Source organism: Alosa sapidissima, chromosome 2 (assembly GCF_018492685.1).
Source record: "Alosa sapidissima isolate fAloSap1 chromosome 2, fAloSap1.pri, whole genome shotgun sequence".
Lineage (NCBI taxonomy): Eukaryota > Metazoa > Chordata > Actinopteri > Clupeiformes > Clupeidae > Alosa > Alosa sapidissima.
Genome location: NC_055958.1, coordinates 3401872 through 3419595, shown reverse-complemented (window position 1 = coordinate 3419595; position 17724 = coordinate 3401872). Strand labels below are relative to the sequence as shown.

The window sequence follows — 17724 nt, the reverse complement described above, 5'->3', positions numbered from 1 at the left end:
ATGATGGTGTCAATGTTCAATCACAGGCAATTCATTAAGGTAGAGAGGATTACCAGCCATAAATGGCGTGAAACTAAATGGAACTTTTTCCTGGCAATAGAATACTGCCTGTAATTATGAGGCTGGCATCACAAACTGGCAGTTCCTGTCAAATTAATGGGGATACAGCCATTCTAAATCGACTTCCTGCATAATGTGCATTCATGTGATAAAAAAAAGTTTTTAATTATGCTCTTTATATTTTGTTTCCATATTTTGAGTCTCTGTAACTCTGACTCTTAAGTCTATTGTTTCCATCAAAAAAGAAAGGAGCTTGGGCTTAAAGGGACACCAGGCAACGTTTTCGTGTTAATTACTCATCTTCGTAAATCGGTATATGGTTAAATGACTCATTACAGGGCGAATGAAGACTCTCTCGCCCGCCCGTACTGCCTGTAGGAAGAATATCCCGCTTGCAAGTTCAGTGTATCGTACTCGCCGACCGAAGCAGGATCAGTTTACATCCTGCATCCACAGCACAGAGGCAGGCTAACTAAACGCTAGCGATTGTTGCAAACGTGTGTATAATGGCAGAGCCGGCGAAAAAGCAGCGAAAACCCTTGATGGAAGATGCAAAGAAAAGGAAAAGAGCTTCAGACCAAGCAAAGGGGGAGTTTCTTAGAGAAAAAGCATCAGGCTTGCCTGGTGTCCCTTTAAGTAAAGTTATTACAAGTAGCATACTTTTAGAATTTGGGGGAAGTAATAACCATCATCATGACTATAAGACTGTTTTTTGCCAGAGAAATAAAACACACTATGGTTTAATTAACTGAAAATGATCATTGTATCTCAACGTTCAATCCAAAACAGACCTTCACAGTTGGGATATGAAAACTGAAGCCATTAAAAGCTAGTATGGCCATTTTCAACAGCCAAGCAGAGGGCCCTACCAGTGGGGAAAATGCAATCACCGAGGCCAAGATGACCACAAAGCTATTAGGCCCTGCAAGTCTAGGACCTGCTGAGCAGCATGGAGAGAATCTTATCATTCGTCCGGTCTCTTCAGATACAGCCCTTTTTCTGATTCTTTGAATTAAAACAGGAAGTTACTGTAGCTAATTATTAATACCGGGAGGTAAAAGCTCTTAAATATGACGGAGAAAGGTTAGCAATCCTTACACGCTTTAACTGTGAAAGTGGGGAAATCCTTTTTGGTTCACAAGCACATAGTAATCCAGTGTTAAATGTCGACAATGTGCATTGCATGCATGCTTAAGCTATGCTTAAGTGACTGGCATTGAAGATAGTTGTTAAATATAAACTTTCAATCAAGCCCATTTAATATATTACATGGGTAATGAAGATAAAGGCTCTCAAGTTGCTGTTTTTGGTCAGTGGAGCATCCAGGGATATAAAATTCATTGGTATGGGCCAGAAAAAAAGGCACACAGAAAAACCTTTTTCTCAGCATTTTCACTTTTATCTTTGCCCATAGATAAACTGCTCGTTTGGACCAGCCACTGTTCATCTTGTGGCAGATTTATGCCTGCTTGGTCCTACACAGGTCCCACACATAAACTCCATGGCCGTAAGGCCGTGTCCTCTTTGGTTGAATACCACTCAAAGTCTCAGGTGTTTACAACTTAATTACCACCTGTTATCACATTGATAAGAGCAGTCAGCTATGGAGTGCGTTCTGCGGATAACACACCAAGAGGGGAAAAAAACAACTTTTATGAGACTTTTAAGTATCTGCACTGGTGGGAATACCAGGAGCAGTGACACCTACAGTACATGTGCAGTTTGTGACCATATTGTCTGGAAAAAGGCCGCAATATCCCAGAGGAAATTATATTGGAATTAGTTTTGGCAGAACACCATGTCTGTCCTTAGTAAATTGTTAACAAGGTTTTGATAGCACAAATATGGCACAAATGCCTTCAATCAAGGCCAGGACCTCCCATGCCAAAGCATGAGACCATGTGCTATTCAACGAAATCATAGGACTACTTCACCGAAAAATAGACTGACCACCTGGTTAATTAAATTGTAAAATGTCACAACAACCGATTTTGAGACATTGTGGTCTTTTCGGTGTCTGTTTTTGTAGCTGTAGCTCTATTTGTAAATCCTGTTTGTAAAAACTGTTCTTTTTCACAATGCATTTACAGCACACTGTATAGATGTCATTTTCATGAGACTGATTGAGATTCAATGATCTACTGAACGTAATTGAGCCCTCACAGCTGTACTACATGTACATGCTTTATAATTCCCCAGGAATATTAATATTGTGAAATAATTGAATCTGCACTACACTCTTCCCACCTCTAACAATAACATTAGCAGAAAGTTGCTCATCAAGTACACATAGGTAGTTCTCGTACCGGTTTGTTCACTCTGGACATTTTCATACTCCGTGTGGCGTATGCACAGGCGTCTGTCGATCTGGTAGAGCAGGGCAGGGCACAGGTAGGTGAACTCTTGGGGGGTGATGGTGGACTGTGGACTCAGCCCATAATATTGCAGCAGCTGAGTCAGGTTCAAGCACTTGGGGGGGGGGGGGGGGGGGAGAAAGGAAAATTGAAGGATAGGATAAAGGAGAGGATATTAAAATAACAGCAAAACATCAATAGTGTGCCTACAAAACAGAGTAATACATCACAAAATATGTCATGACATGCAATGGTAAGAGGAATTTGCATGTCTTATATGAGACTAATGATTCTAACTTTATGAAAACAGGACACTCTAATATAAACTCTTAAAACAAATGTGTTGAAAACACAACACAACAAACACTGTTTTTAACACATCTCTATGTCCAGATAGGGACAACACAGTTTGTGTTGTTTCCCAGAGTGTAGCATGGCATGAATTCAACATAAAGCAGAGGTATGACTATCAGTCTTTGGTTCTCCATGTTTAGAAGCACCTTCAGTTGGAGAACTCAAAAGGCCTACCTCGTCATGTTGGTGCAACTGACTGTCAGAATGAGGCTCTGCAAGGGACGATCTCCTGTCCTTGTTTGGCACTTCTCTCTTCTCTTTCCGGGAGCGACTACGTCTGTGGTCATGGTTGTGGTCGTGATGTTCATGGCTGTGGTCATGGTGATCATGGTCGTGATCATGGTCGTGATCGTGGTCATGATCGTGTCCATGGTCCTGTCCTGCCGCTGTGGGAGGCACAGTAGTGGTCGCTGGCCTGTTCCTGTTGCGCTGGCCTCCCCTGACTCTCTGCGGCTTTCTGGTCCTCTTGGTCACTGGGGCCAGGGTTGGAGCTAGCGACGGGCTAGCCTCCTGGAGGCCTGAGCCCAAAGTGGCCCTCTGCGGTGTCCGTGTGGGCTGGGCAGGGAGCTGTGTGGGCGGGGCTGCCCGGGGAGCGGGGATCCGAATGTCTGTGCTGTTGGCTGGGGCGCGGTGCTCGTGGTTGTGGGGGTGTGGGTGCGGATGCTTGTGATGGTGGTCGTGGTGGTGGTGGGGCGGCGACTGTTCGTCATGGATATGTTCGCCAACCTCCTCCTGCACCTGCTCGGGCACCTGGCTGAACTCGTTGCTGTCGGCCGCACGGTCGCTGGCTGCGGCGGTGTGATTATGATCACCATGGTCATCATGGGTGTGCTTGTGCTCATTGTCCTGAGTGTGAGCGTGATCGTGATCGTCACGGCCCATGGGGCCACTGTCCACGGTAGGCTCAGAGCTGTTCGGGCTACAGGGGAAGGTGCCCTGTCCGGCTGTGGTGTGCGCTCCTCCGGCCTCTGTATTGGGGTGCTGGTGGTGGTGGTGAGAGTGTGTGGTGTGGCTCCCACCATGGCTGTGAGAGTTATGGTCATGGCCGTGGCCATGGTGGTGGTCGTGGTCATGGTCATGGTCATGGTGGCGAGCATGGTCCAGTAGGTCCAGATGAGCGACGTGGTCATGCTCGTCGTGTTTGACGCCGACCACCTTCACCTTGCCCAGGCCCAGGTTCAGCAGCAGGTTCTGGAAGCCGTGGAAGCTGAGCTGGTCTCCCTGGCTGTAGTAGTGGAACAGCTTCTGGATGTAGTAGTGCTGCTCTTTCTCCGCCTCGCTGACCCCGCCATCTCCAACGTCACCCGCCGCCGCAGGCTGACCCGACGGACCCACGTACGGCGCCTGGGATATCTGCAGGTCGTTGTGGACGTGATCGTGTTCGTGTTCAAGATCGTGGTCGTGGTCACTCCGATCGTGGCTGTGGCCGTGGTCCAGGTCACCGCTGCTGCCTCCGTGTCCGTGTCCATGGTGGTGGCCATCGCTGTGGCAGTGGCTGCACTGGTTGAACAGGAAGGTGAGCACGCAGATGAAGCAGAACTTAGTGTGTGCATGGACCCTCATCTTCTCCTCACTTCGAGACGCCTTCATTTAGAAAAGCAGGAAAGAAAGAAAGAAAGAAAGAAAGAAAGAAAGAAAGAGAAAGAAAGAAAGAAAGAAAAAAGAAAGAAAGAAAGAAAGAAAGAAAGAAAGAAATTACACATCCGCTGCTACTTAAAAGTCACCAGCACAAACAAGAAAGAAAAAAAATCTTCTTATCTAATATTTAATCACATTAACAACAACGTGCCCTCAGACAGCTTTCCCCTGCACATACTGCCAGCAGTATACAGTACGAAGTAGGTATAAAAAAAAAAATGTTTTTCATGTGGTTAGCCAGGAGCAAATGTAATTTCAGTCAAGTGATCTCCATGCGACTGTGTGGAGAGGCCTGCAGGTCTGGTGGGGGGGGGGGGTGTCTGGAGAGCACGGGGACAGGAGTGGAGGAGTGGAGAGCACATGGCCACACAGCTGGGATGAAACACCCCCTGGGGGGAAACGCAGTCACAACCCCACACGGCTCATAACATTACTCACAAACGCCAGAGCTCTTGCAGCAGTTAAGTTCATCAATAGTGAATAGTTCAAGCAGGCAACGCCTGCACATACATTCCAGCACATACATGTGAGGCTTGGCCACTCCAGACCCCATCAAGTGCCTTAGATTACTGTACGTGGGCAGGGGGGGGGGGGTTAATGCTTTACAGTAAAGAGCCTTGAGATTAGGGACCAGATTTCCTAGAATATCTGTAATATCCAAAAACCCATTCATAGACCTCACGAAACATAGAAAAACCTTTAAATTATTTAATTAAGCTCCAAATTAGTGGATGGAAGCCTAATAATGCCCATAATTCCCATTCAGACACAGCACCTTCCCTGACTGCAGTCACGTATTCACCTCAGGTGTGTGTGCGACACCTTTCGACACTGCAGACTTGAGACAGGATGAATAAAGAAGAAAAATAGCATATGTTACAGGCTATCAGCTACGTGGCTGGCGACGGCTGGGCAGGGACCACAGCATTTGTGAAGACCAACCTACGGTCTGAACACGAGCTACTGGCTATCTGCAATGAACCTGCTGATTTCCCACAGACTGGAGAATGCACAGATATGCATTACAAACAACACCATACTGTACGTAGCGGTGGAATCTATCATGTCTACATTGAAAAACAGCTGACTATTGGGGAAAAAAGCATCCTGTGCTCAGACTGGTTTAGGGTGGGTAGGTCTGGATCTCTCCTCCACCAAACCAAAGTCAAATGAAAGCTCTCAAGAAAAACTCAAATGAGGCCCTAATACATTGTCCTGAGGGGACATACAAACAATGCAACAATGAACCAGAGGTTCTCAACCGTTTTGGGGCTAAGGCACACCAAAGATCAAACCAAGCCGCCAAGGCACATCGACTTCGTTACTGATTGTGAAGTATGTCACACACATTATTTTCTAAATAACAGGAGTGTTCATTCTCATGCCCATATGTTTCTCTACACAGTGTGTTCAAGAGCGGAGACCACAGTGTTGGCCATATGCTCACATGATGTTGATTGAGCTTTTTAATCAAGAAGCTGTGTCATTGTTAGCTCTATAGCCTATTTCATGAACCTGTATAAAAGCACATTAGGTTCCTCAAAATCCTAAGGTACACCTCACTTTGCCTCTCAGCACACCGAGGACCGTTGAGAACCACTGCTCTATACGATGCAACCACACAGTCTCCACACAGAGTGGAAATGGAGACTACAGTTAACAGTAAATTAGGAGCAAACAAATAAAAATACTGATAGGACACAGTTCTGTGAGTGTTGGACATTAACACAGACAGTGGAAAACATCAAAACGTTATGATCTTAAAATAGACAAGAAAGAGAAATGAGTGCATAGGATTTCCTCTTATTAGTTGCCCTAAATGCAATAACGTTTCTATTCAGTATTGATCCCTGGTTCAGACTGCAGTAGCTTGGAGGTACATTTAACGTTTCTATTCAGTATTGATTCCTGGTTCAGACTGCAGTAGCTTGGAGGTACATTTAACGTTTCTATTCAGTATTGATCCCTGGTTCAGACTGCAGTAGCTTGGAGGTACATTTTTTATGGGTAAGTTTTTAGTTTTTACACTTCCCAATATCTGTAAACTGCAAACCTTATTTAGTTTCACACTGAATTGTTCTTATCGCCATCTTGCCATCAGGGGTTATAAAGCCTCTAAGCCAGCCTTTAATACCTTATTTTTTCTCTCTACATAGTAAGTGGCTGAGTCCAATTAATTAGCCAGGTGTAGAACACGTGAAACCTAAGCCAGGGTTTAATCAGCCAATACCACTGCAATATCCTATTGTTTCAACGGCAGTTTATAAAGTCCCTTAATTCGAAATCAAAACAGGTTATTAAAGGAACTTACTACACGCACAATCTAAATATAATCTAGAAATTAATGTTCTGAGTGGAAATTTTATGAGGAAGCAATAGTGGTCAATGTAGAGATAGTAAAACAGGTGTTTTTTTTGGTCGTGGTACTTAAAGTAAAGACAAAATATATCAGAATATGATGACAGTAACTTAGGATCTCAACTAAACCGCTCAACAACTATCGATTCTAATCGACCCCATACAGGACTGACCTTTCACATGAGTATTTAAAGGCAGGATATATGCAACACTACATCCTCAAAACACTGCCATGTGTTTCACTTTCCATTAGCATAGATGCATGCACAAATAGTGTCCTCACACTTGCATACAAACATCGCCACTGAACCAACAATAGAGACTTTATACACAGGATACAGGTCTAATCAATTTAACACACTTCAGCCTGGCAATATTCCTATTTAAAACACTGCAGACAGACAACAGCAGCAGACTCCAAGCCCAGTGACTAAATCAATGCAAGCCTTCCAGGGTGACTCTGGACCTGCCACCCAAGCGTGGAGTACTTACGCCTCGACCGTGCAGCAGTCCGTCCCCGAGAGCGTGTGAAAACTGAATTAAGCGACTGTGTGTGTGTGTGTGTGTGTGTGAGACAATGGCCAAGGTTTTGGTTTCAAACATTAACGTGATTACAACCCTTCTTCAGAGAGCTGCCCGACAACACACACTGTTTATAAACATGAGACCGTGTTGACCTCTGAACCTTCGGGGCGAAGATAGGATGAGGCAAGACCGGAACCTATTTTAAGATCTCGCGGATCTGACAAACAAGCCCCAGTATGGCTCCTCAATGACTTCTTTGTTGCCCATATGACATTTCCATGAGCCGTCTTGTGAAAGAGCTTCGGAGAGGGCAAAGCGAATCATGAGTTACAAAAACTCATCATGAGATAATACTAAAAGGTTTGGCTCCCATTGACGGTGAGATGGGGGATCTGGAATCCATGGGGGGGGGGGCTTAATCAACAAACAGTTGAATAGTCTACTGTTCTCTTATAAACATGACCACCACTAAAGGACTACACTTGAGTCCCAATGCATTAAATTAGCTGTGTATAATGGCACCAGCTGCGATGCCCAACACTACTGAGAAAAGCAGAGAAGTGATAGAAGGGACATGTCTAATGCTACAACTGACGGAAATCTGAGGGGGAAAAGGATGTAATGTATCCATGGTTAGGTAAAGGTCTTATCACTTAAATGACCCTTCACTTGGCACAATGCTTTGCTTATTCTTGAGATTATAGGTTATGGTGTGTGTTGTTTGTGTGTGTGTGTCTAGGCATATGCAACAGGATTAACACCACTGGGGTTTGTTATAAGGGCAGGTCCTAGGAGGGAATGGTACATGACGGCTTTACTTACCATATCTGAGGGCTTCTTCTTCAACACCACTGCAAACGAAAAGACCAGTTTAGTGTTTGTCAGGGGAGTAGAGTTTAGTTTATTGGCCATGCCTCTCTGAGTACGCTCATACAGAAACACAACAAACACACAGAGCAGCGTTTATCTAGGAAGCCTGCAGGCCTATTGTCTAAACACAAACAATTTGTAGCCACACACACATCCTACACAATTCCAAGGAGTAGTTTAGGCATTCAAAGCTAAAACGATTATTTTAAGATTAACAGTCCCAGCAGTTACCACAGTTACCAGTTACACTACCGGTCAAAAGTTTGGGGTCACTTAGAAATTTCCATTCCACTCCATTATAGACAGAATACCAGCTGAGATCAGTTGCATTGTTATTTAAAACAGTGACCCCAAACTTTTGACCGTGGTGTAGTTGACACACAGCATGTCTTGAAGAACAATATTCTCACGCCTAGCCCTGTTAAATCGCTGAACTCACTGCAGCAACCACATGACAAACAAGGAAAGGAGAACAGAGATGGGAGTACTCCCTACAGACCAGCATACCGTAATGACAACACGCGCCACCTTGGCCCTTGATTCAGATCCACTGGCCTTTATATTTCCACTTTTTTATCCAGATTTCCTTCTTTTCTTTTTTTAGGCTGAGAACAAAAGAAAATCAAAGGATTAATAGTGTGTAAATTGGCACCATTCCTGGTTGGAAACAAAGACCAGGACCAGATTATTTATTATTGACAGTTGTGACATTTACTAGTTAAGGCACGTGGCAGAACCTTACCAGTATCATAATGGAAAGATCAGGTACAGAGTGAGTTTAAAAGTTAGCTTTGTTTTTAATATGAGGATATTTGAAAGAAGCTCCATCGATTGTACAAATAGTGTTGTGTCAAGGCTAACACAGAGAAATGCTGAAGTATATTAAATACTTTAATCTACAGCCTTCATTAGCCAATACACTGGCAGCCACGTTTGCGTGATGGCAAAGCAAGAGAGAAGGACAGGGCAGAAGAAGTGAACAGCGGGCGCCAAGAGAGTAGGATCGTCCGGCGGGCACCGACCAGGGGGCACATTCCTGGCGTGTAGCGGAGCGAGGTGAGGCAGGGGGCTGCAGACTCGGTGTACTGCTCATCTTCCGACTCAGACAGAGGGAGAGAGACAAGAGAGAGAGAGAAGAGAGAGACAGAGAGAGAAAAGGAAGAGAGGATGAATGAGCGAGCCCTTAAGCCGCCTCATATGACTCTCACAAGGCCCCCCCCCCCCCAGCCCCATCTCATCTCCGGCAGTCATGCGTGAGGCCCTGCCGTTGTGAGGCGAGCGCGTCTGCCTGCGATTCCTCAGGAGCCCTTACTGTAAGCTGCAGTGCTCGCATGGGGGAGAGGCCACGGATTAGCTCGTACAGGTCTGCAGGGAGACATTGTCCCCCCTCTCGTGCGCTTGCATTCCAGCGGAAAATACGCTCCCTTTGGTTTTTCCATTCCCTTCAATCCACTACCGAGCACTTACCCAATGAGAGGAGTAAACTGAAGGACAGATCACATGTGCTAGGTTTTATGGAGAAGTCGACACATGAGAAGTCTGACCTGGAGTGTCACGCAGGAAATGATGCACAATGAAGTCTTACATGGTATCTTACATGGTAGACATACATGGGTCAATTGCCTTTTACAACCCAAACACACAACCAGGGTTGTCTGTGTCTAACCTCCATTGTCCAAGTCTTTTAAGGATACCAATCTTGCCATTCTTATTCACATGATTCCCAGTTTCTCACAGGAAGTGGTCAAACATCCCATCAACACATATTAGGTAACATTACACAAAACCTATGAGAAACAACTAAGCTATCCCCTTATATCATTTTTCAGCATTTATCAAAATTTCCAGACAGCGTCACACCTTCAAGCACCATGGAGCTATTTTCACCGTCAAAAGTGGCAATCCCAACTAACAATCCATTAAGGACGAGAAAGGTGCACCCGACAGTGACTCGATTGGTGCATGCGAAAAAGATCTCTTTTCTCATGTGAATGCGTTCCTAAATATGTCAACGGAAGACCCGAAGGCAGAGAGACGATGAGCAGATGCATGCTAACACATGGGGCCCCCACCCAGCAGATGGTATGAGGGGACAGCAAGCATTTGCCGAGGACTTGGGCGAATGGGGAAAAACACGCCACAGAGATCTCAGCTGAAGGTGCAGCCAGTAGAACTGACTGTTCAATGACCAGCACCGCCAAACCCAACGGGCCGTCCGACCAGGGCTCCAGAGTGCGACCAATTTGGTCGCATATGCGACCTAATTTTTCAAAAGTGTGACTAAAAAAAATCGGAGGTCACACCGGTGCGACCAGCTATTCGAGAGAGGAAAAAGTGTCCACATTGAAACTCTACATTTGGTTCAATAACAGACAAATATTTGGCCAATATCGTGGCTTAAACAAATCACAGATAGTGAAGGGCGGGACATCCTCTCTGATTGGCCGTGGCCCAGTGCCGAGATAAACGTCCCCTCCCCACTGCCGGCGGCTGGCAGCAGCAAACCGATCAGACGAGCCCGAGATGATGATCAAGTTTATCATTGCCTACGATAGGCCTAGTGAAACTTCCTTTCACCAAGTTCAGTCCGAAATAATTATTCACCAGAAAAATAGTTCGACGTAAACCCGACGTACAGGAATGCCACTTGCGCCAAATTTATAGGTGTCATTGCAGATGAAAAGACGTCTTAAAATCGCGAACAATGCACACAAGGCCTTCCCGAACGACAGAGATACAGATATCGCCGAAAAGGAGTGCGTCATTGACCGCAGTTACATGCAGGGAGTAACCCGGTTTTCAACAGCAATATTCGTTTTGCGCGCGAGTTGTGTCATTCTGATGGCATCAATCAATTTAATCCGGTATTTGGCGCAAACCGAATATCGCTGCTACATTTAAAGCCCCAAATATTCCCTGCATGTATAACTGTGGTCATTGTGTACGGTGAATTGAATGGACACAGATCGAGCCTGGCAAGTCATTGCAATAGCCTATAATAATAGGCCTACCATTTTGTTACTGCATTAACCATAGTGATGTTCTTATTGAAAATTTAAAAATACTAAAATTAAAAAGTAAATTGCATTGTGGGGCTGTCAAATGATCATTGCAATCATCATTGCAAAATCACATTGGAACATCTTTTTAAATTGTGCTTAAATACATTTCTATGAAAGATGCTAGCATGGCGAGCTGGTTTAGCCAAGGCCTAAAGATCATGAAGGATAGTATGTAAGACATTGAGCCATGAGATGTGCAGTTTGAAGCCCTTAAAAGACGTGGACTGTTAATTTACTCACTGTTATGTTTATTTAATTCATCTTGAGATGTTTTAAGTTTAAATTTCAGCTCAGTGAAGCACTTAAAGCACCAACACTTCATTAAGTTACTTTTCTTGTAGAATTGTAAATCATAAGTCATAGGACAACCTATATAGGACAGTAATTAAGAAAAAGAAGTGAACCTGCTGCGGTGTTAAATGCGATGTGGTTGAAAATTTGGGTGCACCTAACTTTTGTGCTGGTGCACCTAAGAAAAAAAGTTAGGCGCACCAGTGCAACCAGTGCAAAAAGTTAGTCTGGAGCCCTGCTTCCGACTGCAAATGGACGGCACACTGGGCCAAACTGCACAGAAATGTTCATGCCCACAACTTGGGTTTGTCAGATAGCAGGCAGTGCCAGGGCAATCCAGAAACACCCATGCTGTGCAACAGCCACAAATTCAGACAAATTCATGGAGTGGGAAAAAAAAGAAGACATCCTTTTCCATTGGAGTCCATTGTTTTATAGGGTTTGATTCTTAGCGTCAGTTCAGTACAGTGGTAATCAACATCCTTGGTTTATGAAGACAGAGAATGAGATTAAACACGAATGCGCCATATGGCAGGAAGGGCAGCGGTTACATTGCTGAAGTTCACAAAGCGCGGACACCACTTAATCAGCCTACAGATTTAACAGGGCACTGTATCCATATTCAGCATTAAAAAATGTAGCCTACAGATTTAACAGGGCAGATTTAACAGGGCACTGTATCTATATTCAGCATTAAAAAATACAACACAAGATGCCACATAATGAATCATCATCTGTCTGCAACATACCAGTAACGACCAACTAGACTATTAAGAACTCCAACTTTAGACACCAAGACTGGAAAATGGTACAAAACCATCAGCCCAACACACATCACACTACAACTAATCACACTTACTCTGATTATTCACAGAGAAGACCCACAATGCACCTCACCAACAGCACTTCAGACCCAAGCTTCTACTGCTGATATCAACCAAAAGCTGAAATGCCTCAATATGTTTTGCCAACAACACCTTCTACCATGTCCAGGTGTATGATCATGAGACTTCCAGCTTTGCTTTGTAGGTGTGCTGTGCTGTAAGCATGGGAAAGTGTCCAAGGTGACTGTTAGTTATCTCAGCTGGTAAACAGTGGGCTATCACAGCTAAGACTGAAAGAGCTCCAACACACAGGCCTTAAAATGATGACTTACCTCTACTTTCTGACCAAAACCAGACCCACTCTACTCCTCTCTGGCACTGCTGTTTCTCTGGAAAAGCATGGCACTAAGTCTAGATGTTGTGAGCCCCTCAGGTCAGGTGACTTACTACCATATAATAGGTGGGTGGAGGGTGTGGGTGTGCGTGTGTGTTAGTGGGTGGGTGGGTGGGTGTTGGCTGTGGAGAATTTCAGTTAATCAGCTACTAAAGTAGCCACTTACAGTAGGGGGAAAAGTCCAGGAGATTTTGTGTGTGAGTGAGCATCTGGACAGGTCAACCAGAGGGTCAAGCCATGGCGCGCTACATTGCGCAAGACTGGCATCTTTCCTGTGTCTAGGAGATGACAAAGACGCAAGGAAGGAGAAGAACTAAGACAGAGTGGACTCCAGGTCCAAATGTGGCAAATAAACTGCGACCAGTAGGTTGTTAACAGCAGAAATGACAAGGGTATCCTCATCAGCCATGAGTTGTTTTCTTTTTTGTCACGGAGCCCAGGAATGCACAGAGGCAATCGGGAGGAGAGCGCTAATCTGGGAGATTTTCAACGCCTGTCAGACCCATTATCATTTCACGTCTCCAAAAAAAGCATGCTGAAGGACCAGAGACACTGTTCATTCACTCGCATGCACGCACACACACACACACACACACAAACAAGCTCAAAGATAATTGGACTTCTAAAAGAATACAGGCTTCCCTGCTGAAAAAGTCTTTGTGGCATTAAGAGGCTGAATGTTATGGCAGCTTGGCTTTGACTGCACCCAACTGACATGCGACACTGTAAGCTTTGAAGGATAGTGTGTGTGTGTCTACTGATTATTACTACAACACAACACCAGCAGTTTTTTTCTGTTAGACACCTTATCCAGATTCAACAGCTGACATCATTCCACGCTCCCCTCTGTGTCCTGTGGAGCAGTCATCAGTGTGACTTGGTGACCCCTGATAATCACCGATTGGACACTTCTTGCCCCATGTGACACATAGCATTAAAAGGCTTTAAAAGAAAATCAATAACACTATCTGAGTGTGTCCTTCCACCACATCACATTTTTTTGTGTGTGCTTTTTCCCCCCAGAATCTTGGAAAGTGATACTGTGGTAAGACATTGAGTTGATTAGTTAGCCTGGAGTTGATTAGTTAGCCTATTGATTTGCATCATGGAGTTGATTAGTTAGCCTGGAGTTGATTAGTTAGCCTATTGATTTGCATCAATTTCACAAAGATTCTGCATTTTTTTCTGCCAGTCAAGCAATGCCATTCAGGAAACAGCAGCATTCTTGTTCATTTCATCCACAGATAAAACAAAAAATACATTTCTACAATACACAAATAAACAATTTGGACTACTAATATAAAAATCACAGATGCTTAAGGGAATCCCACTCAAAACAATACCTTTATTGGACCATGCGAGGGGTCTTTAAGAATAGTTTGGTTACCTAATGAAGAGATGGGGCCCTTTATGGCACAGTCCAAGATGGCACATGTCTAATGGCTGACTCAAATTGCCACCCAAGGCTTTCTTCTTTCATAATAGAGGGATACTGTTTTTGACATTTCTGGAAAAAATTAATCAAGCAAAGCAGTTGTTCCCTTTGTTCTATCTGAATAAAGGATTTAGCCTCCAACTTAATGTGTAATGTAATACATTTCTTAATTAAATGAGTAGACCTACATTGTACTGCATCCTGTAGAGAATTGTGATTATTCTGCCAATGAGGTCAAGATATGCACGTAATAAAGTTAGCCTGTCCCATCTCGACAAACTGACGGAACAAAAACAAATACACCAGCTTGTAATTGATGAGGTCATCTGAACTTTTCATGGATCAGTGGTCATGACGCAGTACTGGCGCGAAACCCGCTTGGCAAGGTATAAAAGTCGTCTAATACTAGATTCTAGACACCGCAAAACCCCTACAACTCTAGTCATTATTACTCGTGAAGTGATAACGTTACTCGTGTAATTTATGGGCTGTACAATAGTCCAGCCGACGGTATAGCAAGGAATAGTAACGCGACTCCTACATCTGACATCACCAAATTGCTGTGTGATACACGTCCGCAGCTAATTATTTTGGTCTTTAAATGTTGACAGATACAATACAAAAATGTAGGTAACCCAGATATTCGTTTAATTTGGCGCTCTGTGGGGTGTGGGGCATACATGGCTAGATAACGCTAACTAAAATCATGTGCTTGCTGATATTTGCACAAATGGGATGCTTGAGACCTGTAGTTGCTCATTCTTCAGTAACGAATAACGAAAGCTTGCTTGCCGTCCCCGGGCTCGCGACTCACGGTACTGCCCTCCCACGAACAAGGTTTACCTACCAAACCGTACCATATGACACAAAGTAACGTTAGGCTACGAGAAATGCAATACTTGCATTCACAACACACGGGCAGTTGCCATAACCAGTCTCCATATAGCATAAAGGCCAAGTTACAGTAACAGCTTTCCACACGTGGTGTGCATAACAGATTAACGTTAAAGTGGCGGATGGACGAAATATTTCGTATGTAGCACTTGTAGGTGCCTAGCAGAACACACACTAAGCAAAGCCAAGAATGGGCGAGAACAAACAATGTTATATAGCATGTACTGCGATTCCGATCCAACCCTGAACACACTAAAGACTGAACTCAAAATCGCTAGCCAATAGCTAGCTAACCTGAATCGGACAGCTAATATTAGCTGATGTTTCGCTGCAGTTCTCGCTAGCTAGCGATACACTAGCTAAGCAGGCAAAAGCATGTCGTCCCGAGGATCCTCAAAGCCCATGCATTATTTCAACACGAAGCATTAGCCAGACAAATAAACAGATAATTGTCATCAGCTAACAGAAAACTACAACAGATAGATAACAGACCTCCTATCTATCTCCGGAGACTATACTGGGTAAAAACGTTAATCCCATGTCGCTAGCTGGCTAAAGTTAGCTTCCCGTTTCATATTCCAAACCCCAGACACTTCACAGGAAATAGACTGATTAGCTGAGAAGCTAAGACACAACCCCGTAAAAACACAAAACTATACTTTTATTAAATTCCCCCTGACTTCTGATTGTAGTCTGAACTAGCGACACGTTGTTAACACTGCTCGGGTCCATGTTGTGGGAGTGTATGAAAACAAATCGGGTTTTTTATATAGTTACCTCACTCGAGTGCCGTGTGCATCTCCTCTCCGCTCGGTACCAAAAAAATCCACTCCGTAAGACAACCACGCACAAAAGGCCAACGGGTATGCGGAAGTTGGAATTCACTAATTGATGGTACGTGTACTGCGTAGGCAGAGAAACGGACTCTGGCGTAGGCTTGTCTGTACGCAATAACGTGCTATTTCCAGATGAAACTGCAGTGGGGACTTTTTTCGTAATATATGTAGGCGAAAGTTAACTAAAATGTGTTTCATTAGCAATATATGAGGCCAGATACACTTGCTGGCTAGATCTTTCTGTGTCTTTCTAAATTTTAGTCATAGGCTACAATTTATCAGACAGGCATTGGCCTTGCCCAAACAGACTGAAGATTACGCAAAGATGTTAGCCTAATTACAGTGCATGAAAATGCACTGTTCTGTTATCCGAAGTCTTCTTCTTATTGGGGGCCAAGCAGCGAAGCTGCGAGGCAACCATTGTGTTTCTATTTGTTGGGGGCCAAGCAGCGAAGCTGCGAAGGCACCCATTGTGTTTCTATTTGTTCTTATTATTGGGGGCCAAGCAGCGAAGCTGCGAAGGCACCCATTGTGTTTGTTAGTTTTCTTATTATTGGGGGCCAAGCAGCGAAGCTGCGAGGACCTCATTGTGTTTCTATGTTTTCTTCCCTATTATTATTATTATTCCGCCATGGAAGTCTATGGCAGCCCATAGAACCGTCTGGTGAAAAGTTTTGAAATTTGGCACACTGATTAGGGACAGTCCCTTGATTAATGTCACCAAGTTTCATGATGGCACCTAGAGCACTCTAGCGCCACCAACAGGCCAAAGTTGGACGTGCGTTCACGCACGTAACTTTTGACCCGTATGGCCGATTGTCAAAAATGAGGTATCGATGGAATCCTTGGACCAAGCCGAGTTCAATGCACCCTATGACGTCATTTTCCGCCATGATGGATTTTCCGCCATATTGGATTTTAGTGAAAGTGAAACTAAAACTTCACAGGTCACAAATTTTGTCCGATCGTCACCAAACTTCACACACATGCTCTTCAGACCAAGCCGCACAAAAGTTATTCCTTTTCGTCTTCGGAACTAAAACCGTTCGCGCGTAACAGCCAATCGAAATTTGCGGCGAAGCCGCCAAACAGGAAGTGAGCTCATATCTCAGCAACCCATTCATCTGTCATAACCAAACTTAGTACATGTACTCAGGACCCAATCAGGGGGACGCTCAAGAAATCTGGTGACCTTTGACCTCTAGGGGGCGCTGTAATTAAGAAACATGCCTATTGGCCTGTAGCTGCAGTTGTGTTTAGAATTAAAATGCACTAGTGGTGTCTGTTAATACTGTTGGAGGTCCTTAGGCCGACCCAAGCCAACTTGTGATGTCATCGTAATTGATTCGGCCGCCATATTGGATTTAATCAAAAACACGTACAAGTTTTCGCAGGTCACAAATTTCATCTGTTCTTCACCAAAATTGGTAGAGACCATCTTCAGACCATGCCTGATGAGTGCATTGCTTTCTGGAACAATTGACAGAAGCATTGACCTGTACCAGCCAATCGAAATTTGCGGCGAAGCCGCCAAACAGGAAGTGATTTCATATCTCAGCAACGCTTTCATGTATCAAAACCAAACTTAGTACATGTACCTCCGACCACATCGGGAGGACGCTCAAGAAATTTGGTGACATTTGACCTCTAGGGGGCACCGTAATTGACAAAAATGCATTTTGGCCAGTAGTTGCTGATGCGCATTATTTTGCAATGGAAGTCAATGGCAGCCCATAGAACCGTCTGGTAAAAAGTTATACAATTTTGCACACTAATTGGGGACAGTCCAATAATTCATTTCACCAAGTTTCATGCCGGCACCTAAAGCG

At 44.3% G+C, this 17724-nt stretch overlaps 1 protein-coding gene across 6 annotated transcripts in view; it reads right to left on the bottom strand.

Moving 5' to 3' along the window:
* The window catches only part of slc39a10 (solute carrier family 39 member 10), a 47718-nt gene extending 31797 nt beyond the window's left edge, over positions 1–15921 (bottom strand). For 2 of the 6 annotated variants that reach the window (XR_006025569.1, XM_042073418.1), the window contains exons 1-3: positions 7257–7357; positions 2943–4352; positions 2367–2529 (exon numbers count right to left, since the gene is read on the bottom strand). Coding sequence is in view for 5 of the 6 variants with exons in the window: in XM_042073418.1 (XP_041929352.1) it covers positions 2367–2529; positions 2943–4331 (1552 nt within the window). In the remaining variant the exon portion in view is untranslated. Of the gene's footprint in view, positions 1–2366; positions 2530–2942; positions 4353–7256; positions 7358–8111; positions 8141–8666; positions 8765–8901; positions 10612–14117; positions 14238–14353; positions 15802–15836 lie in introns of those variants that run through there. The other 4 variants (XM_042073452.1, XM_042073433.1, XM_042073443.1 and 1 more) reach the window with 4 other exon arrangements.
* Between the last annotated feature and the right edge of the window lie 1803 nt (positions 15922–17724).